Here is a 22,147-nt window from a genome sequence, read left to right as displayed (position 1 = left end):
CTTGAGTTATTCATGGTATTACATGAGAACACTCAAAAGATGATGATGATGAACAACCGAATCAAGAAGAGACTCGAGTAGTTGGTAGTAGCCTACAACAAAAAAGGCGGAGCGAAGTGATTCATGTTTGACATTTTTATGCAACGCAACCATATGCGACGCAAGCGGGGGATTCGAAAGGTTCGTGCAGCAGTCGCCCCTATCGAGACCCGAGCGCACGCCCAAATGGAGGACGGGAGACAGGTGAGCGAAACAATTCTGGTTGTAGACCTAGAGTCCACCAACCTCAGGGAACCTAGAGCACCCGAGATAGGGCTAGACACGTAGCCCTATCCGGGTCCACGTCACGTGACACCCGAGATGCACGCAAATGCATCACTGAGCGAGATCACGCACGTTTAACACCGAGAAACAGAGTTTATCGGAATATAAATAGCGATACGGAGGTCGCGTCACACAGTGCGTCTCCTCTGTCACACACGTGCATATTCTCCGTGGTGCGTCCTCCACCCTTATCTAGGGTGCATCGTGAAACGACCTGTGCGGTCGAACATCGCCGTAGCTACACCATCGCAACGGTCTCACGCATCACAAAAACACCTATTAACGTAACACTCTATCTTCGTGTTAGTATAAGTGGTAATACTTATATCGTAACATGTTTATGACAAGATTGATGCAGTCTTAATGCCTCTAGTATCTGATATAAGGGATAGGTATCATGACAAACCGTTATAATCACCCATAATAATGGTAGATTAGTATATGAACTTGTTGTTGTACATGCACATACAGGGCAGGAGTAGTTGTAGGTCTCCTCCTCCTTTATCATCTTATCACTCGGTGATGATGATGATGATGATCTTCTACTACACTTACCACAAATAGTATGCCCACAATGAGTATAGGTTTGTATACCATCATCTAGTACATTATTACACAACATACAGGTAAAAGCACGTGTTAGTAGAATACAACATCTCCTTATATTATACTCATCATTATAATCAATACCACTACCAGCTTGAATATATTTATTATCACTACCCATCATAACATCACATTGAATGTATTTACTCCACATACTACTACTATGCGGAGGCGTTACTGTCTGTACACTAGAATGTGACAACACTGTTGTTGTAGTAGTAGTAGCGGGCATATCATGATGATGATGGTATGAAGTAGAGGCAATATCATCATCATCATCATCCTGCATCATCATTATCAGTGATGGACTATGATGATGATGATGAGAGTCTACTGTATTAAGGAGGAGTGGAGTAGGGGGTATATTATTCATAATAACATTCTCTTCATGTCGCCGTCGTGCATCATGTAATTGACGTGTTAATGTAGTAATAATAACCTAATAATCAACATTCACATATATACAGTATAGTGTTGTTATTATAGTTATGTAGTACCTCCTTATCATTAACCCTTCTATTAGCAATAACCTTTTCCTCATCTACACGTATATCATGTAACATTTGTATCCTCTTAAGTTCCCTATCAGCTGCTTCTTGAACAGAACATATCCTAAGCTCTGCATCCTTTAACCCATCCTCTAGCTTTGATACTCTACTCTGATGATATACACTATTACTATTACCATCATCATTATTACTTGCATATCCTCCTTCATATTATTATAATGTTCCCTTTCCTTCATCAGCTTTACCTCAGTATCACTACTGATACTCCTGATAATTGCCTCCTTATTATGTAACTCATCATTCAGTACTTCAATACTCTCTTTCAAGGTAGTATTGTCATCCTCCTAATAATAGATCATACCCGCATCCTCCTTTACACAATCCCCACACTACAGTGGCTTTCAACTTCCTCAATAGTTCTTTTTCATAACTGACCTTACTATCTATCTTCTCCTTATACCCCTTTATACTGCATTCCATCACCTAATCTACCACTACTATTATTATTCTATTACTAGTATGTATTACCTCCATCTGTGTTGTGTGAGTATTCATCATATGTCTATAATGCCTGACTTGCTTTATACTCTCATTATATCTCCTCTCCAACTTCCGACACTCAGATGATACACTCTAATGTATACTACATACCTATTAGCCTTGGTAGTAATACCATCTACTTCTAATTGAGTATTCAACTGCCAATTATTCAACTTATATTGTCGTAGATCCCTTCGTAGGGCTAGATACGACGAGGGGTGGCCTTGTCCTCTCTTGTGGTGGTGATCTCCATCATCCATCATCCTATCATCATCATCATTGTCTTTACATGACCCCTACATATACGTATATAGGCGTCATATAATACTATTCAGTATACCACTTTTGACATCATCATCACCATCGTCATCCTCTCCTCCTTGAGTGCCTGTATCTCTAAATAATCCTGTTCATGCCTGTATGTCTTCCATACTATAATACTGAGTCTATCTAGTACTATTACCTCATCTTATGTATATGACATTGATTAGATAGAAGCTTGATATGTGACTGTAGACCAGCTACTATAGGCAGTATACTCTCTGGTATAATTCTATACTCCAAATTATTATCCAATAACGTGTCGATATTAGTATCATCGTAACCGGATTGCTCCTGTTCCATTGATGGTGTCTTATCCCCTTCATCCTTTAATGTACTAATAACACCAGTATTATACACATCATCTAGTTCCCCTCTCTCTCCTTTAAGTTCATTCATCACCTCATCATCATCCTACTACATGAGATGATAGTATACGAATGGATGTCGTTACATGCTACCATGTTGGACTCTCCTGATTGTTGATAATGATGAGTTTACTATTTCCCTACATAAGGATTGTTACTCTTCTTAACACAAGAGGATAGATCACTTTCCTAAGGCGGCGGCCCACCATGATTTATAACCGTCCTTACAGCTTGAGCATCTATTACAAGAATCATGTGGGAATGAGTATTAGTTGTAGTAGTAGTAGCAGGCTGATTTATAATTATATGTGCATAGTCTATGATGATAGTTGGTCTGTGAGTATTAATAATAATATTAGATGGTAATATAGCAGGCATCTCTCCTGTACAATCCGACACTTTATTATCATCTTCAATAACCAATACCATCATACCATCAACCATAATACTATTACTCGTGGTACTCTTGGTGTCGTCATTATCATCATCATCGTGGTGGTAGTAGTAGTATTGCTGTAGTATATCCATTATTATCTGTGATAGGTGTATAACAGGAGGTATGATACTATCATCGTTATTATCAGGGATAGCTGGTGCTGTTGTTGTTTGAGGTGATGATGTTATGGTAGATAACTGCTGATATGCTACATCCCAACTTGGGGGTGGTATCCACATCTCATCATTTATTGATAAGGGAGCAGCTGCTTGCTGAGACACTCTGTCAATAACATCATCATCATCATCACTACTCATATCCTCTTCTCCATCTTCCTCGTCATCATTATTCATCAACCATACACTCTTCTGAGTTTGGAATATAATCTCAAGAGAGGACTTGAATGCTTCTCGACGAGACTGAGTATGATGATGATGATCATTAGGCTGTGGTGATGATGATGGCAGTGGCGGTGCTGTTATTGGTGATGATGCTTGCTCATTATTATCATTACATAGTGGTGATGATGATGATGGTGTATGATTGGTTACAAGTGGGGAATTATGTTGGAGTGCATCATCATCGTCATCATCATTGAATATATCATCAATAATACGGGATAGCATATGAATACACAAGACGATAATGATTATTGTGATATTGAGTTATGAACAACAACAGGATATATTATAAGGATGGATACTTTCCCGAGTTAATATACAATGGTAACATCTGTAAATAATAATAACCATCGCCATCACAACACATCCTCCCCTATCACTGTTTGATGACATCAGTATAGGTTGATGATATTAGTGCTGCTGCTACTACTAACTCCTAGTGCTGTACTAAGATGAGGTGCACTGTGATAGATGATCATTAGCTATAGCCCTCAACTATAAAGTATACCATCATTATCTACACTCTAATGATTAACATGACCTCCTTCAACCATTGACCTATTATTACTATAGGTATACAATTGATAATAGTCCTAAGGACCTACCATCACCATCCAACAGTCACATGAGTAGCAGTGTACATCATCATCATTAGCAAAGTTATACGCTTCTAGGTCTATGGGTGCTACTGCTGATACTCCTGTTATCGGTAGTCGGATGGAGATATCATCAATGAACTAAGGTTGAATATGTCCACCAACATGACTAGTCGTAATCTTAGTAACACAAGGATGGTGGTAATATGGAAAAGCCCAGTACTAGGAAGAACATTACTCACAAGTGAACTGTTGACGAGCATTAGATAATGACAGAGGGGTGTCCTTTACAGTAGTAGACCTAAACACGAGTTATTGAGAACAGGAAGAAGAAAGCATGGGGTTATTACATGTAGTCCTGTTTGAATTTATTTATGACATCATCACTCAATCCAAAGGAGTCTATCACACTCATCTGGTCATCATTCAAAGAGAATGAGAATAATTGACGATTATTATTCATCCTATCGACATTCTGGGTCTTAGGTATATGCACTATATGATGTTGTATCAACCATCGTCCAATAACCTATTAATACCATACACTCATCATCATCATCTACTATCACCTGTGATGGAGTTATATCCAACTCTTGTGCTATAGTCATTATACGAGGATCATCGAATAGGACCCCTTTACCAAGACCTCTCCATGATAGGAGGGTCATACCCTTTGATTGGAAATACTCGATAGTCTTCTTACCTATACCACTCAAAATAATACACTCACAACGTATCCTCCATACTACGGTATATCAATGGATTGATCTCTATCTGATTAACAACTGGTTCTACTCTTACACCAGGTGATGCCATCAACTCTTCATAATCCTCAATAGTGAAGTTACTAAGGCCGATAGCCTTTACTAAGCCTGACTGTTGCCTAAAGAGATGAGGAGGAGTAAGATAGAACATAAATGATGGATTTCCTTACAGTTCCTGTAACGTCCTATAGGCTTCTACAAACTTACCTGGTACTGGCCAATGTATAAGATAAAGATCGAGATAGGAGGTTTGCCTATATTATAGATAATAATCATTCTACTACTCATACATATATTACAGATCCTTAAGAGTCTTCTTACATTGCTCTATGATAGCATCATGACCAAGATATACTTTATCAGGCCATACTTTACTCACTATAAATAGATCCTTTCTGGGTACACCAGAAGCTATGAGCCCATCACCAACTACCTTTTCATTACCATAGAAGGATGCACAATCGAAAAGCCTGAAGAGATGATGGAGTGGTATAGGTCTTATTACTACTATTACCTATATCCAGCCTTGATTGCATCTATGATAACATCTTTACCATCTCTACCTATCCTCTCCCCAGTAGGAGTATACCCCACTTTATAGGTACCAAACCCTACAGATGGTATGGACATACCATTGGATAGATTAAAAGAGGTCATTGAATCGACAGTAGACATTATTACTACTACTACCACGATGGTGTCATCACCAACAACCCTCCCCCCATATGAACGTATCATCTACAGTCAGGGAAGGATTAACGTTTTCAATACTCCAACGAAGCTAAAACTACTTATCTAGCTGCTCGCACACATCCTCAGCAGTAACACACAACGTAAGGCAACGAAGGACCATAAGATTAAAAATCAACGGGCGAGCGAGATTTCTATTTCTTCATTAGAAAAGTAACTCAACTGTACTTGGACAAATAATTATGATGTGATCCAATTTGGTTGAGTTGTCGAGCAAGGCTTTCCTACTCGTTAGACCCGCGTTCTAATCTATGTAGTGTCATAACTATTATTTATGCACAGAGGTTCACTCCAGTAGCGATACTTGTTGAGTATATGCAGTTTGATTATCATGTTAACCCCTGTAGAGGACGATGATTGGGTCTATCAGAGAGGTCCATCTACTACCTCATCACCAATACTACCATCACCACGACAACCATCATCATCTCGGTAGAATGGCATAGTTAGGATAGGGATATGAAACTATCAGGTCAACTAATAACATGCCATTATCCAAACGGAGATATGAAGCTAATCTCAACTACAGGATAGCATTCTGTGAAAATAAAATAGTAATAATGTGATAAACGATGTCGAGGAGGATGAATAGGAAGAGGAGGAGGTTGAGGAGGAGTTATGATAGTAGGTTATAAGGCATGGTGGTAATTTGGATGTAGCATTGGTTATATCAAGAGATAAGATAGGAGAGGGTAAAGAGATGGAGATAGTAGACCAGGGTATAACATCATCATCTCATTGTGGCCCTATAATACAGGAGATTACAGCATGTGCTCTACTTGGTAAGTATCATCAAGGATGGGTCATGATGATCATGATTATTATCATTAGGTACTATTGTTGTTAGTAGTGGTAATGCGTTCTTAGTATTGGTAAGTGATGCTATACCTATATCCAAGTTACCTGGTGGTCATGTTGTTATGGAAATTACTAAAGTATCATGTATACCATATGATCCTAGAGTAATGATCATAATCATAACATCACTAACAACAGTCGGACATCATCAGTTATCGGACTCAACAACGCTACTTGCTACTCCTGCTATACCTCAAGACTCTACCTCATCATCATCATCATCATCATCTAGCAGTAGTAGTAGTAATGCTAGTACTGCTGCAGCATTCGCCTTAGCAGAGAGGGTTGAAAAGTAATAACACCAAGTCTTGGTAGAGATCCATTAGCAATAATCTTAGGTTGTTTGGTAGTGGTGGGTATTACTATTGTAGATCGTATGATATAACACATAGTCAACAATGGCATCATGATGATGATTCTCGCACTGGTAATGTGTCTTATCATCATTATCAATAACTATATCATCCTAGATGATAATGCCGTATGGCTGAAAGCTGATGCTTTATTCTGTTGGAATAGGCATATGACACAAAATATGTTGGGTAAAGATGCATTAATACCTAATCATAATATTAATCTCGATACATGGTGTACAGTCTTAATGCAGGTAATACTAACAAAAACAACAGTATTAGGACTAGGCGTTATTATTTTTAGGGTTACATTAGCTCACCCACTCCACTATCTGATTATCTAGATGCCATCCTTATTGGTCGTAGAAGTTGTCTAAGAGCTGGTACCAGGTAGTAGTAGTAATGTCATGACGACTACTACAACTACCACTGCTACTATTATAGGTATAATCATCGAGGATTGGATGATTTGGGCGATGTTGCCAATTTTGTAGAAACAGAGTTATTACTATGTAATAGAGATGTGGTATTAGCAGCACATATACAGATCCGTGGATCAGTACCTGTCTTCTGGTCACAAAACCCTGGTAGTAATAGTAGTGTTGGTAGCTACAGTAGTAGTAATGATGAGTCGGTTAGGTACCCAACAACTGGATATAACACGTAGTAAGGAAATGACAGTGTTGGGTTATGATAAGCATATATCTAGTCTTATTAAACGGTATGGTCCTGATGGATGTCTATTCTTAAATCTATTATCAACAGGAAAAGGTACATAATACATGGTAGAGGTATTGATGAATATAATAAGAGTAGGTGGTAATGAGGGAAAGCTTAGTACAGCATTGAAGGATATTATCAACTACTCGCCTCATACACATTCATCCACAATACATATAATTGATTATGATTTCTCTAGGATGGTTAAAAGCAACAATGGTGAGTTATCCTTATAACTACACTAATCATATTATTCTACATTTAGATGTTGATGAGGTATTCAACGCAATAATACAATCTTGCAAAGAATGGATTGATAAGTAGTACTACTCTAGTAGTGAGTATAGAGTATGTTAAGATTTAATATCATTAGATATGGTTGGTGGGCAATAGGTGGTAATAAGGGAAAGAATGGTAGTAGTAATAGTAGAATACAGACTGGTGTAGTACGTACCAACTGTCTAGACTGTTTAGATAGGACTAATGCAGGTAATAATAAAGATTATCGATATACATTATAATACATTATCATAGGCCAACTAGCTGTATCACTCTATATAGTACCCAAGATTCTTACAGCAATACGTCAACCAGTATCAACAGATGTTAAGAAGGTTATAACAACGTTATGGGCACAACATGGTGATCAAATATCGGTAATAATAAACTACTAGTAGTATCAGCTACTATCGTTGTAGATGCACTATACTGGTACTGTATCGGTGTTGACAACACTAGTAACACAAGGGAAGTGTACATGGCAGAATAAAGTAAAACAGAAGGTTAAAAGTGCCAATAGGTAGTAGTATTACTACTACAAGAGCATCTAATAACCATTAGGTATCGTATTAATAACTTTGGTACCGATAGAGATAGGCAAACAGCAATAGATCTTACACTCAAGTTGGCTAGATCTACTCCAACTATTAACACTACTACTAGTAGTAATATTCATCAACAACAAGCACCTCCTACCCAGAGGATACATCTTGGGCCCTCGTCTTCTTCTGGAGACGGTATTGGTAATAATATTAGTGGTAGTAATGGTATATGCCTATGTCATTATAGATACCCGTCCAATAACGTTATGGGTTGGTTCATGGAATGTTAATGCTAGTAAGGTGTGGAATGGTGAAGATCTTAGTGATTGGATGAGGTTAAGGAAGGATGATGAACAATTCTTTGAGATCAATGATGTAATATTAATAATAGCTATTAATGATAATAGTTATAGTTTATAGATATACGTTGTGGGTATGCAGGAGTTTGTTGATCTTAATGCCAAGGCACTATTAAAGAGAGGATTCGCAAGGGTAGTAGTAGTAATACCATTATCATTGGCATCATCAATGTGATTAAGTAGGTAAAGAAGAAGTTTGATAGCGATAATACAGAGCATAGTCTACGGAAAGCTGAGTTTGCTGCTCAATTCAATGAGATACTCACCACAGCTCAACTGGCATCATCTAATGGTGGTGATCGGAGGGATAAGAAGAGGAAGGCTGAGAAATATGTCGAGGTGGTTGTTATGATTAGCATATTACTCTGATGATGATTATTATTATAGTATATGTAGGTATGTTGTACAGCTATGGTTGGTATATACATATCAGTATTCGCTAAGGCATCCATAGTTAATAATATATCTAATGTACATACTAAGAAGGTTAAAGGTGGTCTAGGGGGTAGTCATGGTAATAAGGGTGGTATATTGATGAGTATGCTTATTAATAAGACATTAATAACATTTACTTGTCTACAACTAGAAGCTGGTGAGAGGTAATAATAATAATCTGCAATCTCCTGGTTTCCCTGCTGATGTTGATCTAACTATGTACTTAGGATGATGGAGATTCGTAATGAACAATTATATTTAATAATGGCGGAGTACAAACAACAACTACGTCAACATTATAGTAATTGTCAAGTACAGAGAAGAGTACTCATCGTATTTGGGGATTTCAATTTCCGACTTAATTGTGATAGAACTACAGCTATTAGGCTTATCGAAAAGGGGGATATTGGTAGTAGGTTAATGTTGTAGTGTTGATGTAGTACCCATCTCTTTACAGAACGATTATCTCAATATGATCAGTATAGACAAGGAGAATGTTTAGACCCTATATTAACACATTGCAAAGAGGGACCATTCTCAGATTTCCTACCAACTTACAAGTATTGAATACGAGACCTCTTACACCGATTCATCATTAACAGCTCATGATGCAGGTTCGAACCCGGCACACACCAATATGCTGCTAATCGTACCCCTAGCTGGTGTGATCGCATATTCTTCAACTTCACTAAACCCGGTAGTCTTTGGCTTCGTTCCTACCATTCACATCATCGGTAATAGCTATACCACTATCATCATCATCATAGTGTTATCACGTAGATACATATCTTCTGATCACAAGCCCATCAGTGGTACATTCACATTAGAGACAGGTAGCCTCATTATCGATACCATGCAACAACAACAATCAAGAGATGATAATCAAAAGGAGGCACACCATGAAGGGAGGGATGTCTCTATTCCTCCTCATTCACATCAACAACAGCCAAGGAGAGCACCTACTACCATTGACTTACTATTATGATCACATTTCCTTACTATAAATGCTGAAATTAGCCGTTTCTTCTCATTTATCATAGTTGTGTTATATCTAGTTTATGACTACAGTAGCAAAACAATTGTGGCTACCTGTATGTTCATGGTGGATGTTGTTTGGGGTTACATAACAAAACAACCATGAGTAGATCATAAAAAGACCACTACTAGCAAGATAATGATTGTAGTTTATCATGTTGTGGTGGTGGTTATCATCAATCTATTCGTCTATTACTACCTCCTTTCTTTAAGAGATCCTTAAGCCATGACCTGAATACAGTGATAATATCACCAATATTCATGTAACAGGGTGGTATTTACATCTCCCCTGGATTAAGTGATATTATCAATAATGGCACGATGATAATGGCCAGACCAAGATTCTTTAATAATGCCTCATGCCAGTTATCCCTAATACGATGCTTTACTGATGACGACCTCTTATAAAGGGAGGTCTGTTCAGGGTGATATGTCCTCATCTGATAATGATAGTATACTAAGGTGCTATCATAAGTATTACATGAATAGCAACAGCATGCAATACAACTGCAGTCCTGGCAGCTGCTTTAATAGCCTGTGTTGACGCTAGACTTCGCCATTCTTCAAATATTCTATCAGATACTACGAAACTAAGAGAGAAGTCAAGTAGTACTAATCCCATGTAAGATATTACCTCCTAGGTACCTCCCTACCACCACCACCAGCTACAGCAGCATATATCTCATAACATGCTGTCTTCATGTTCTCGGCCACCCACATAGCAAGACCTAATAACATATAACTACTAAGAGGGTGATGATAAGTATGATGGTGATATTACCTCCCTTGTGGAGCTCTTGAACTAACTTCATATTCCTAGGCTGACCATAATGATTAAGACTCTTGAGTTCATCTAGATAGCGTTTATGTATAAGCTCAGTATCCAGATTAACAGATGGGGATACCTTTAGGCAGTAATAATGCTTATCACCACTACGAGTATTACTACTACCTGCTTCTCCCAGAAGTCATATAGATTATAACTACTCCCATGATATTCAACAGTAATACGTCTACCATGATCATCAGCACCAAAGCCTAGATGTAATGGTTGATGCATATCTTGTATTAAACCTAATGGTATACATACTACTACTAAAAGGATTATATGGTATTACCCATAAGCCAACTTAATTGAACCTGTTCAGTTTTATCTGCAGCTATACCCTTATTATTATCTCTTTCATGACATAGTCTACCAAAGATATCAGTAACCTAAATCATGCTAGTAGTAGGACACCTTATATGAAGCATTACCGTCTCATAGAGACCTTCTTTATTGGCCAACCTTTCTGGATGTTCTACATCAAAGTCACATTGCCAATTCCTAACGTACGGAGTATCAAGTAGATTTGACGTAGCTTGCATGATCATACCGTGATTGGGTCTCGTAATGGTTTTCGACTGTCCTATCATATTTAGTATACTGGAGATTATCATGAGCATATCTTGACATCCATGATAGACTTCTACCTTCTAGAAATACATCAATATCCTCCCTAAATCACAGTCTGTATTAATAATCTATATTATGTTATTACATATCCCTATGTGACAACACTCTACCAACAGCATCACCTATACGAGCATGTAACTCCTTATCCCATCCCAATGTTATTGATGGTAGTAGGATGAAAACAATATGCCACATAATGGTTGGATAGTGAATGTACTACGATGCAACACATAGTGTTCGAGTAGTAGTTTATAGTTGTAGTTTGGGCGGTAAAGAAAGCTATTCCTACTCTATAAGGTACAGCCTCCAGCTATCCAATCTTTATTCATATACCCACTATTCCAATCATATAACGTATAATAACGATAATACGACTGATACAATAGAGGGAATCCATCAACAACCATTGCAACGCAAGTTGTTATGCTTGCCAAGGAATATAGCTTGACATAGCTCATAATCGATCATTATGGCGTTCGCTAAATGTCCTAGGGAAACTGGTGTGCGCAAGATACACCACATTACAGTTACTTATTCATTATCATCATGGTCTTAGACGAAGAGTTTATTGAAGTAGTCATTGGGATGATGATCCATATAATAACCTACCTCCCTTCTCAGAAATGTCGTGAAGCCTTCAATTCGTTTGATACAGATGGTTCCGGTACTATTGATGCTGTCGAGATGAAGTTGTTACTAACTGCTATTGGGGAGGCTCCTAATGAAGAAGAGTTATTCAAGTCAGTTATATAAATAGATTAGCAGTAGTAATCTAAATTATTGATAGGTTCATGGCAGACGTTGATGAGGATGGTACGGGTGAGATAGGTAATAATGGCCTCTAGCCAATCGTGGTGGTGCCCATGTTGTTATTATTATCAGAGTTTGCTGAGTTTCTACATGCCTTTGAGAAGCAACGTGATGGTTATGCTGATACTGAGGATGAATCTGATACTCGTAAGCCTTCCTTTAGTAGTGAATAGTTGATATACCCCTTCAGTTGACGCCTTCGTGGCTCTTGGTGGTAATAGAGATAGATCAGGATTTGTAGATAAGGATAAGCTTATGAGGATCGTTAAGGAGGAGTTTGGTATGACCATCAAGGTTGACGTAATAAACCATCCTTTATATTATCAATAATGATTATGGTTATCAGCGTTTGATGGAAGAGCTTGATCATGATAAAGATGGCAAAATCAATTTCGCTGAGTTTGCCAATTTATTCATGTAGTATGGATTTGATACTACTACTATCATCATCATCGCTGTTGTTACTATCATAAATGATGTTGTTTTGTCAATTTGAACAACCTTGGGGATCCTACATCCACTCTTTATGCCTCATCATCACTAGGTTGGTAGCAGTGACCATGCCTTTAAAGTATATGTAACAACACTTTAAGGGATGTATAGGGATGCTTATAACACTGTGGAGGTGTTTGTGGATCATAACTTGAGTTTAAAATAGTATCAATACTATCGTTAGTATCAATATATTGACCATGACTATGAAGATTGAAGAGGCTGTACTGTATAGTAATGGTAGATGTGAGGGTATTGGTAGTGATAAATGCGGATATATAATACATCAACCACCGAGACATAATTATACAACAATACATAAGGAGGATGGAGAGGTTATCAGGATGGTAATAATAATATAGACAACATAGAGCATACTACAACATTATTACTATCATCAGCAAGTGGAATTCGCAACATCTAAATATCGTCCTTATCTCGAGGATTTATCACGCTGGCAGTGTTTATTCAACCCTACAACCTGTTGTATAAGAAGCCCCTTTCATGGGAGGTCCTATATACTTCTCTACAGTCAGTTTGGCACTGCTATCGTTAGATATGAGGAGGAGGAGGAGGTGGTGTATTATAAGAGTACTAAGAACCTAACATCAGTGAGATGGATGGCTGATGTGGGTGGAGTAGAGGATGTAATATTATCGACAATAACAGGAGATGTTATAGTAAAGGGGAAGATAGATCACGAGATGGAGGCTGTACTTATCTTATATAAATATGCCTCCTATCTGAGATATGCCATACATTGGCCAACACCATCTAGTACTACCTCCACACAGAGTAAGTGTATATATTCAACATTATGCTGTTGTTCCTCTCCTCCTCAGCAAGGAGAGTATCTGATAGTGGTGTATGGTATGAATATAGGATGATAAGGAGAGAGGGATTTATTATTGATGTACCAGAGGATCTAAGAACAGCATTCGGGCAAGCATTTATCAAGGCCCTTAAGAAGGCTAAGGTGAGGAGGATAGTAGATGTTGTGTAGTATTGTCATAGTTACCTTATTGGGTTAGAGATGCTCTGCCAGAGTGGATGAAGGAGGGTTTACTACAAGATGGATCCACTCCACCATCATCATGCCGTCTACCAACAGTGTCTACGAAGTATGATCATCATCATTATGATAATGATGATGATGATGATGATATTGTTGTTGCTATTGACACTCGTAACCCAGTAGTAGAGTTACCAACTATTACACCATCAGAAGAGGGAGGAAGAGGAGGTGGTATGATATCTATGGTAAGGAGATGATAATAATAATCGTGATGATGCTCTTCCTATGGTGGTATTATCACAGTATTAGGTATTCTACCAAGATGCTACCATATGCTTCAACCATTCATCATCATCATCAGGAAGAGGAGGAGGAGGAGGAGTAGGATGCCTTATAGCCCATAATGAGGGTAACTTCCATCTACTACTACTACAACCCAGTGATCATCATGATGATCATGATCTTGATCATGATCTTGACAAGACCAAGAACCTATTCTGGCTCTATGCCCATACTAGTAGTCATACAGCTACACAACTCTGGTCTTCTTCTTGTCTACCTACATCATCTCTTTATACCAGGCCAGTAGCATTAGTACGTATAGCCCTTCGATATATACACAGGAATAGTAGAGTATTACTACCAATCCCACAACCACCACCATCACCATCTAATGAGGATCATACGTTACTACGTCTATTACATCAGCATACCTGGCCTAATGTTGGCTGCTTTTTCTGTTACCAAATGCAACAATCTAATACCATACCAATGCAAGGAGGCTCTTGTTCTTATTATTCTCATCATCAACCCCGTAGACTGTATCGTTGTTTGTTCACTGATCGTAGTAGAATAACATTTCTTAGCAGTGATAAAGGAGGTCGTGGTATTGATGAAGCTACTGGTTTATTCAAGTACATGAGTATTCATGGTGAAGAAAGGGAGGTAGATTCCATACATCTATATTGACGAATACTCCACATCTACATATTCCTTAGATGAGCTGGTCCGGGTGTAGGAAGCAAGCATCTAATACAGTATCACAATACGTCGATGCGGCCTTAGCATTCGTCCGTTGGGTTATCATACAGGAAGATGGTGGAAAGAAGGAAGAGATTGATGATCGATCGGTTACAGAGATTATTGAGGATATAATACAAAGAGGCCGGGTATGTTACGTATTGTCATTGAACATGATGCCCAATATTTAGGATATGCGTATGATACATAAACTTGGTGGGTCCTGCAACACTCGGGAGAGTGCCGCCATTCCATCGCTGGATGCATCAGCAACAATAGCAGCACTTCATGCAACACGAGCATTCCTCAATTGTAATTTTCAAGCTCATAGCTATTAATCACGTATGTCAATAGCCCTTTTCACATCTTGATGTTATTGAGTTATACCAATTGAGATACATCTAGATATGGTTATGATGGGGGGGTAATGACCAAAGGCTACACCGCCTCAGACCACCACTAACATCGCCGCCACCTTCGCTGCTGTCATCCCCATATTTCAATCGGCTCGTCCTTCTTTGAGTGATAGAGTTTTCAAACCGTCACGGTCAAGTACTTGATTGTAACTCGGCGGACTAGTAATACGCTTATTCCACCCATATTTAGTATTCAGTTAAAGAACAGTTCGAGGCCGAACATGAACATCAGTGGAATGTTCTTCTTCCTCCTCCTCCTCGGTGGAACTACCACGGCTGTGAGTCCTCATAGATTACATGAGAAGAGTGATGAAGCATTGGTAAGCAGAGTCAACAGCATACTATCATACACAACAGTTCTGCTATGTATACCATGCTTCAGATCAATGCTAATCGAGGTCTTGGTTGAGTCATAATGAAAATATCGACTGATGGATGACATTCTTGTGCATTCGAGATAAGCATCATATCGCCAATGATGGTTTCTCGTACTCGTCGAGTTAACGGACTTCACGGGTGACTTCCTGATGTACAAGGTGTAGATATGAGTGTCAGTAGTCACATCACTTCGCTTAGAGATGGACGCGGTGATCATGTGGATGCGATGGTTAGGGAAGAAGACTTCCGGCAAGTCGAAGAATGGGGATGAAGATTGGAAAAGGTTCCGAGACTTTTTGATGACGATGATCAAGGGAATAAGCAGAAATGCGGCGATATCATATGGACGAAGGAGAGGAGATGACTCATACATCGATTGGATAAAAAAGTTCTATTCGAAGGCAGAACTTGTGATGCGTTCGATGATCATCTACCTAGAGGAGATAAAGTGTCGCTGTTCAATTCGTGTTGCTGTTCTTCTCCCACAGTTACTACTGTAGTGAGGACTATCGGTTGTATGGATATCATAGATTATTAGAGCAATTAGAGGGAATAGTCCTACTCGCCATAACACAACAGTAACATCATCAAGAATGGATGATGTATCCCTTCGGTGCTGCCATCTGTCCATTTCCAGTATGGGGAGGATGTACCCTAATCCTCGAATAGCTTACCACAACTAGAAGCAATCCCATCATTCACTGCTGGATGGCATTGATCGTTGAGGCGGCTATCCCGTCGTGGTAGTTTCCATAGGAGAACTGTCTTTTAGCGCTGCTCTTCACCGATACTTCCTCAACACTAGCATCAGGTGCTTTTGCGACGTCTTGCGACCCTGTCATAGGAAGGGAACCTCGCATACCTGGTCTCTATCACGCGATGCTCAAGCCCTTGGTACAACCACCGTGCTCTCTCAGATCCTCTACGCGTACGACCTTTCTGTGCTGCCTCCTCCTCCTCTTTCTTTGCGTGTCGAGCTCTCTCTCTGGTCGCACTCTTTGAGCAACAGTTCGATCACATCTCTTAAGTAGTTCATTGCCTTATTATTTCAATCCCTGGCCGCACTCCGAAATGTCCTCGCTATCCTACACTGTGACCGTAGTATCTTCCTCTCTCTTCACCACCACTACTCCAAGAGTATTAGTCTTCATGTTGCCTCACTCTAAAGCAAGCTCTAGCAGCATGAGCTCCCTTCATATCTCTAATAGGCTTGATGGCAAGGATTATCCTGCCTTCAGGTCGTCCATGAACTCCATCTCTCAGATATGTCATAGTCTCCACCAACCTCACTTTTCTTGTGCTTCCCTCGTCTAAGCATAGTGTCTCGGAGCACCCAAGGGTCTCAGGATATACTACAGCAATTCCGAGTCAAATTGATTTTCACCCCTTTGGTTGATGTTTTACCTTTTTAACATTGTTTTCATGGCTTTAATAAAATAACAAGAAAATTGATACCGGTTTATTTCAGAGTTGAAGAGGTTGATTCAACCAACGAACCATTTAACCACGTTGAATTTGCCAAACGAGGGGTCCTGTTCCGGAAATCTAATGGTGGCTCCCCAAGGCAGCAGCAATCAACCCTCAGGCCAGCCTTCATACTAGGTGAACATCTGCAATACCTTCCTTCCCGAACTGGACGCATCAGCGAGCATATATACCTGTATGCAACTCCTACTATCACTAACATAACTATCCAACCCGAATCCGCGCTGATCGCAGATATAGCAACTATTCACGGCATAATATATGGCAGTCGAGGAGGTGTGACAATGATGGTGACATCGCTGAGGAATGGTATGTCGAAACTGACAATATGACAGGATTATCAGCAGCTGCTAGCAGTACTGATATGATGTGACAATCGTCTGATATTAAGACGATGATGATGATGATGATGAACAACTCAACACTCCAGAGAGAGGTGCTCTACAGCACTTGTTGTTGCCATTATTATCACCCTCTATAGGGTAGTAACAAGACTACAGTGTTGGTATTGTCGTTGTTGCTATTGTTGGCGGTCTAGTTCTGCTTGCTTTTCTTTTTCGTCTCCTTTTGTTTATCACCATTAATGTCAGCATTAGGTGGCAACTTGACAAGGTAAATGTCTAAGGCCTCACAGATATCGTTGAGGGTAGTTGCAGCCATCTTGCAGAAAGAGAGGAAACCGTATCTGAAAAGGAGGAGGAGGACACTTCTCATGGCACACGATCTTGATGAGAATGATAATAGCAGCAGCAGCAACACTTACATACAACAGGAGATCATCACAGTGTTCACCCAAGCGGAAGGAACGACCTGATAGTTCACTATCAAAAGGAGTAGCATTAGTGAGGTTAATACCAGGACAAGGGCAGTAGCCAACATTAAGGGCATCAGGGCCTTGCATGCTCTATTCACGTAGCACTCCTCTACAACGTTAGAGATGAGAACATGTTCAGCAATAAGGACGAAGTATATGGCAACTGAAGAGAAATACCGTCGGCAGGGATCGAACCCGGATGCAAGTGATTATTACTGGCATGCAGGACATAACCCATGGACGACTCGCCAGTTTTGAGTAGGGCCGCGTCCATGAAATAGGCGCAGGAGTACAAAAGTGCCAAAGGCATGAGAGTGTACAGACGATATCCTGAGATTGAGCAATCGAAAGGTCCCGGGTTCGAACCCCGGCACCTCCTACCGAAGGAAGTATGTACCCTATCCTTAGAAGCGAAAAGGCAAGTGACTATATCATAAATGGAGAGCATAGAAGCACCAGCAAGGACTGCGTAGCATAGCAACTAACATGAGGATAGGTAAAACTGAGGGTCTCTGCCGCGCAAGCTATTACTATTACCTCTCCTCTAGTCCAGCCAGAAAGGAAGGGAGTTTCCTTACGGAAGAAGTCCTCACCAAAGCATCCACATATAAGGAAAAATAAACCCACCAGGAATTGTGCCTCGGTCACACCACCGACCTCTAGTTTACCAGTATGCATATGATTCCAATGAGGTAACCAGAAGCACGATACAACCACCAATACAACTGGTACGGCTATTGGCAGGTCGTTGGGAAACTCCCCTATACACAACAGCAGTGACTAGTAGTAGTAATACTATTCATCATATTACTACCAGAAGGGCCAAGACATCGTGCTACTGTTAGCATAAGGATACCCATAGTACAGGCATCCACTCCATGATCAAGTATAGCCCCTAAAGGTGAGGATACACCCAACCTACGGGCCTGCTTGCCATCCATGGCATCTAGGGTCTGAGGAAACAGGAGATGACTATCGGCATTAAGATGGTTGCATACCTGTCCAGCGAATACACAGAAGGCGGCCATGAAGAAATGCCAGGTATGGCGGGTCGGCATCAATATTATAAACACGTATATTAGACAAATGGCAGCACAACCAGATAGGGTAATAGCATTGGGGGAAATGGTACGAGGGAATGCCTGATGGAGGTCTACTAGGTTAGTGAGGGGTAGAGGTATTACATTTGTACAGGCATTCCAGAATGGCATGAAGACCATATCTAGAGGTGTGTATTCACCAGCAGCATACCTGAGGGGACAACTTGGGTTAGTATATTGATGATGCAGTGTGTGAATGAGGCGGCTGCTGCCCTTGTTCCTACTTGTGATGAAGGAGTCTGTCCTTGAGCTCATCACGATCTAGATCTATCACTTGACTTCCAAGCAGTGGAACTTTATCCAGAAACATTATAGAACCAGGAAAAGATACTTTATTATTCAACTGCCATTTACGATACTTCAACAATCGCTATCCCATAACACAACAACGGGAACAAAGGGCATAAGAAACGACACCACAAATGAGACCACATATGGCTTGGGAGTAACCAAGTGGATACTGGTATATCAACATGTGTACCGCCCATATGTTACCATCGTATTAGCCCTAGTCAGTAACGCAATACGAGTGTCCCCACCTGAGTACAGTGTAAGGGGCATATACCAAAGATACAGGGTTTATCCCCAACCACATACTATATAAGGATGTGGACACCCTCAGCCTTGCTGGTCATAGTGTCCCCTCATTGATGGCTTAATTCTATTCTTGGTAATTCTTCTATATGCAAAGATAGTGTCTAAGAACTATAATTATGAAGAGCTAAAGTGTGGGAATAAAGGAGGGAGTTCATCACAAGGAATCTCTCCATAGGACTATATTCAGGGGACAGATAATGCACACAAAAGCCACTGCAGCTGAATCGAAAACGCACCTACCGAGAATCGAACCTGGGACCACTCATTTGACTGCGGATACAGGAAAAGATATATCGCTCCACTACGATGTAGTCTACGAAGCTCACATGGATCCACCTCCGTTGATGAGATCCGCAGACCTGTACAGATGCGCCCATGTTACCCCAACCAGGAATTGAACCGGGGACTCACTTTGTGGCGCAATCTCCAACGAACCACTGAATGACAAAATCTGGCGAAAGCGAAGACTGGTCAGAACCACTATTACCAATCTTGACTGGCTTACACACGGGAGTGGTGTATAATACAGTATCATAGAAGATGCACCATACTACTACTAATTGGTCCTCCCCATTGACCTGCTGGTGAGCACTATGGTAGTATTACCAGGTCTACAGCTACCGACAAGAGCCTTCTCTAACTCCATAGTATTGGGACTAATACTAGCCCTCCATAAACGATACCTATCCAGCATTCCCTGATTGACTTGGTTCCATATGTGCTAATGCTCGGCTCATGTAGTAGGACCGCTAAGCTGCTTCACATACCTGACAGTACCATAGTCTTGGGGCATATAGATAACCACCTTTATCGTCCAGTACTGGTAACTTATCCGAGTCTATGCCACGCTGAGGAAATGTAAGATTTCAAGTGAATACTTTGCTGCTAGCCGACTACGAGGACCATCGCTCCTACTACTAATTACTGAATAATGGCGGTTATTGTTCCTCGTAATTTTCGACTTCTTGATGAATTGGAGAAGGGCCAGAAAGGGGAGTGTGCCAGTGGATGTTCATTTGGATTAGAGATACCAGGTAGTAGAAGTAGTAGTAGTAGTAGTAGTAGTAATAGGTGCGGACCTTAATACCGCACCATTAGATGATATTACTCTCACCCACTGGAATGGTACTATATTCGGACCCCCCGGGACAGCCTTTGAGAATAGGATCTATTCTCTCACGTTGGAATGCGGGCCCGAGTACCCCGATAGAGCCCCTACTGTAAGTGGCTGTTTGTAGGATGTGTGATGAGTAATCGTGGTGTTGTTAGGTTAAATTCAATACTAGGATTAATATCAACTGTATCGATACCAAGAACGGCCATGTTAACTCTAGATGGGGCCCCTTGGGGTCGTGGAAAAGGTAAGGGCCTATTATTATGTTTACAAAAGTGCATAGTAAACTCAGGGAGTACACCATCGAAACTGTATTGGAATCATTACGCCGAGAGATGACCTCAGCTGCTAATAGGAAGCTACCCCAACCTGAGGAAGGTGCTTGCTATTAAAGGACAACACTACTGTTGTTGTTTTGTATACCACTACACTGTAAGGCATCTGGTGTTGATGAGAGATTGTCACCACACACTTGGCATTACTCGTATCTTTCTGTTGATGATAGTGATTGAGTTTATAGTAGGGAGGTACTTGCAATCTATATCATCAGTTGATTTTGTTGTATGTATGACGCTATTACCGTTATAACAATGGGTTGTATTATGTCTAGTTGTACTCACAAAGCTGATAAACAATATAATACCACACCATGGCCACATCATGACCGTATTAACACCATACAAACAAGATCACCTACCTCATCGTCCACATGTGAGTTAGAGCAGGGTCATAGTCCTTGATTTACCTTCCCATCAGATACCCCCTCAACCACGTCCAGTTGTTGTTGTGAACAGGCCCGAATATGTAAACTGCATAAGTCAGTATCATTCAGTGGTGATTCATCTATAAGGACCTACATCATACCGGCATCACACCGATTAAGGCCCCTTACACATCCCCCGATCGGCATCACACACTACAAGAGAGTCGTAGTGAGAGAAGGTTTGGATCCCCTAGAGCTGTAGTACAAAGGAGGATGGAGTCTCGTTGCAGGCCATCTCACACGACGGCATAATTTTTGTCTTGATGTTCATGATGTTGTTATATACTACTACCATCATTAATAGAACTAGTACTATTACAACTACTGCCGCTGCCCAATGTAACGTCTGGTATACAGTCGTCTCCTGCCCTCTGCTGTTTCTGTTGTCGTCTACTTCTATCCTTAATAAACCCCTTGTTGGAATACTGTCTTCTTTATATATCCTTCTAGTGGGATCGTTCAAGTAGTAGTAGTAGTAGCAGGAGTACTCA

The 22,147-nt window shown here is 40.2% G+C and overlaps 8 protein-coding genes across 8 annotated transcripts; 5 read left to right on the top strand and 3 right to left on the bottom strand.

Annotated features, from left to right (window-relative positions):
- Nucleotides 1-4,335: 4,335 nt before the first annotated feature.
- On the bottom strand, nt 4,336-5,553 carry Pmar_PMAR024605 (aldo-keto reductase, putative; the record flags this gene model as incomplete). The annotated part of the gene is made up of 7 exons (XM_002767361.1): nt 5,380-5,553; nt 5,165-5,335; nt 5,036-5,119; nt 4,851-4,984; nt 4,671-4,804; nt 4,452-4,630; nt 4,336-4,402 (listed from the first exon to the last, which is right to left on the bottom strand). Exons 1-7 carry the CDS (start codon nt 5,538-5,540, stop codon nt 4,336-4,338), a joined length of 930 nt encoding a protein of 309 aa, XP_002767407.1. The 5' UTR covers nt 5,541-5,553.
- A 547-nt stretch (nt 5,554-6,100) lies between these two features.
- On the top strand, nt 6,101-9,663 carry Pmar_PMAR024604 (synaptojanin, putative; the record flags this gene model as incomplete). Its single annotated transcript, XM_002767360.1, has 20 exons — nt 6,101-6,169; nt 6,244-6,397; nt 6,447-6,577; nt 6,626-6,765; nt 6,812-6,900; nt 6,944-7,080; nt 7,131-7,216; nt 7,271-7,425; nt 7,466-7,597; nt 7,643-7,765; nt 7,940-8,035; nt 8,081-8,202; nt 8,245-8,345; nt 8,387-8,568; nt 8,615-8,742; nt 8,788-8,859; nt 8,910-9,065; nt 9,123-9,325; nt 9,389-9,485; nt 9,619-9,663. The coding sequence occupies 20 exons, from the start codon at nt 6,101-6,103 to the stop codon at nt 9,661-9,663; spliced, it is 2,418 nt and encodes an 805-aa protein (XP_002767406.1).
- Nucleotides 9,664-10,303: 640 nt separating this feature from the next.
- On the bottom strand, nt 10,304-12,029 carry Pmar_PMAR024603 (conserved hypothetical protein). Its single transcript, XM_002767359.1, has 10 exons — nt 11,738-12,029; nt 11,573-11,695; nt 11,454-11,523; nt 11,315-11,411; nt 11,149-11,270; nt 10,978-11,101; nt 10,831-10,924; nt 10,678-10,786; nt 10,479-10,636; nt 10,304-10,427 (listed from the first exon to the last, which is right to left on the bottom strand). Exons 1-10 carry the CDS (start codon nt 11,845-11,847, stop codon nt 10,373-10,375), a joined length of 1,062 nt encoding a protein of 353 aa, XP_002767405.1. The 5' UTR covers nt 11,848-12,029; the 3' UTR covers nt 10,304-10,372.
- A 169-nt stretch (nt 12,030-12,198) lies between these two features.
- Nucleotides 12,199-12,883, top strand: Pmar_PMAR024602 (calmodulin, putative; the record flags this gene model as incomplete). Its single annotated transcript, XM_002767358.1, has 6 exons — nt 12,199-12,225; nt 12,274-12,392; nt 12,440-12,480; nt 12,535-12,609; nt 12,653-12,762; nt 12,809-12,883. The coding sequence occupies 6 exons, from the start codon at nt 12,199-12,201 to the stop codon at nt 12,881-12,883; spliced, it is 447 nt and encodes a 148-aa protein (XP_002767404.1).
- A 472-nt stretch (nt 12,884-13,355) lies between these two features.
- On the top strand, nt 13,356-13,749 carry Pmar_PMAR024601 (hypothetical protein; the record flags this gene model as incomplete). The annotated part of the gene is made up of 2 exons (XM_002767357.1): nt 13,356-13,465; nt 13,511-13,749. Coding segments are annotated over 2 exons (349 nt in total), but the record flags the coding sequence as incomplete, so codon positions are not given.
- An 88-nt stretch (nt 13,750-13,837) lies between these two features.
- Pmar_PMAR024600 (hypothetical protein) lies at nt 13,838-15,814 on the top strand (the record flags this gene model as incomplete). The annotated part of the gene is made up of 7 exons (XM_002767356.1): nt 13,838-13,930; nt 13,969-14,075; nt 14,279-14,350; nt 14,839-14,914; nt 14,968-15,138; nt 15,603-15,725; nt 15,788-15,814. The coding sequence occupies 7 exons, from the start codon at nt 13,838-13,840 to the stop codon at nt 15,812-15,814; spliced, it is 669 nt and encodes a 222-aa protein (XP_002767402.1).
- A 1,885-nt stretch (nt 15,815-17,699) lies between these two features.
- On the bottom strand, nt 17,700-19,527 carry Pmar_PMAR024599 (Selenoprotein I, putative). The gene is made up of 10 exons (XM_002767355.1): nt 19,407-19,527; nt 19,267-19,333; nt 19,081-19,224; nt 18,897-19,035; nt 18,620-18,843; nt 18,464-18,563; nt 18,299-18,412; nt 18,124-18,245; nt 18,032-18,078; nt 17,700-17,953 (listed from the first exon to the last, which is right to left on the bottom strand). The coding sequence occupies exons 1-10, from the start codon at nt 19,490-19,492 to the stop codon at nt 17,803-17,805; spliced, it is 1,194 nt and encodes a 397-aa protein (XP_002767401.1). The 5' UTR covers nt 19,493-19,527; the 3' UTR covers nt 17,700-17,802.
- Nucleotides 19,528-20,710: 1,183 nt separating this feature from the next.
- Pmar_PMAR024598 (ubiquitin-conjugating enzyme E2, putative) lies at nt 20,711-21,392 on the top strand (the record flags this gene model as incomplete). Its single annotated transcript, XM_002767354.1, has 4 exons — nt 20,711-20,813; nt 20,878-20,999; nt 21,049-21,140; nt 21,186-21,392. The coding sequence occupies 4 exons, from the start codon at nt 20,711-20,713 to the stop codon at nt 21,283-21,285; spliced, it is 417 nt and encodes a 138-aa protein (XP_002767400.1). The 3' UTR covers nt 21,286-21,392.
- Between the last annotated feature and the right edge of the window lie 755 nt (nt 21,393-22,147).

The sequence above is a fragment of the Perkinsus marinus genome, assembly GCF_000006405.1.
Source record: "Perkinsus marinus ATCC 50983 genomic scaffold scf_1104296970858, whole genome shotgun sequence".
Taxonomy (NCBI): Eukaryota; Perkinsozoa; order Perkinsida; family Perkinsidae; genus Perkinsus; species Perkinsus marinus.
Note: the sequence above shows the minus strand (reverse complement) of the source record. Positions and strands in the feature narration are given on the sequence as shown.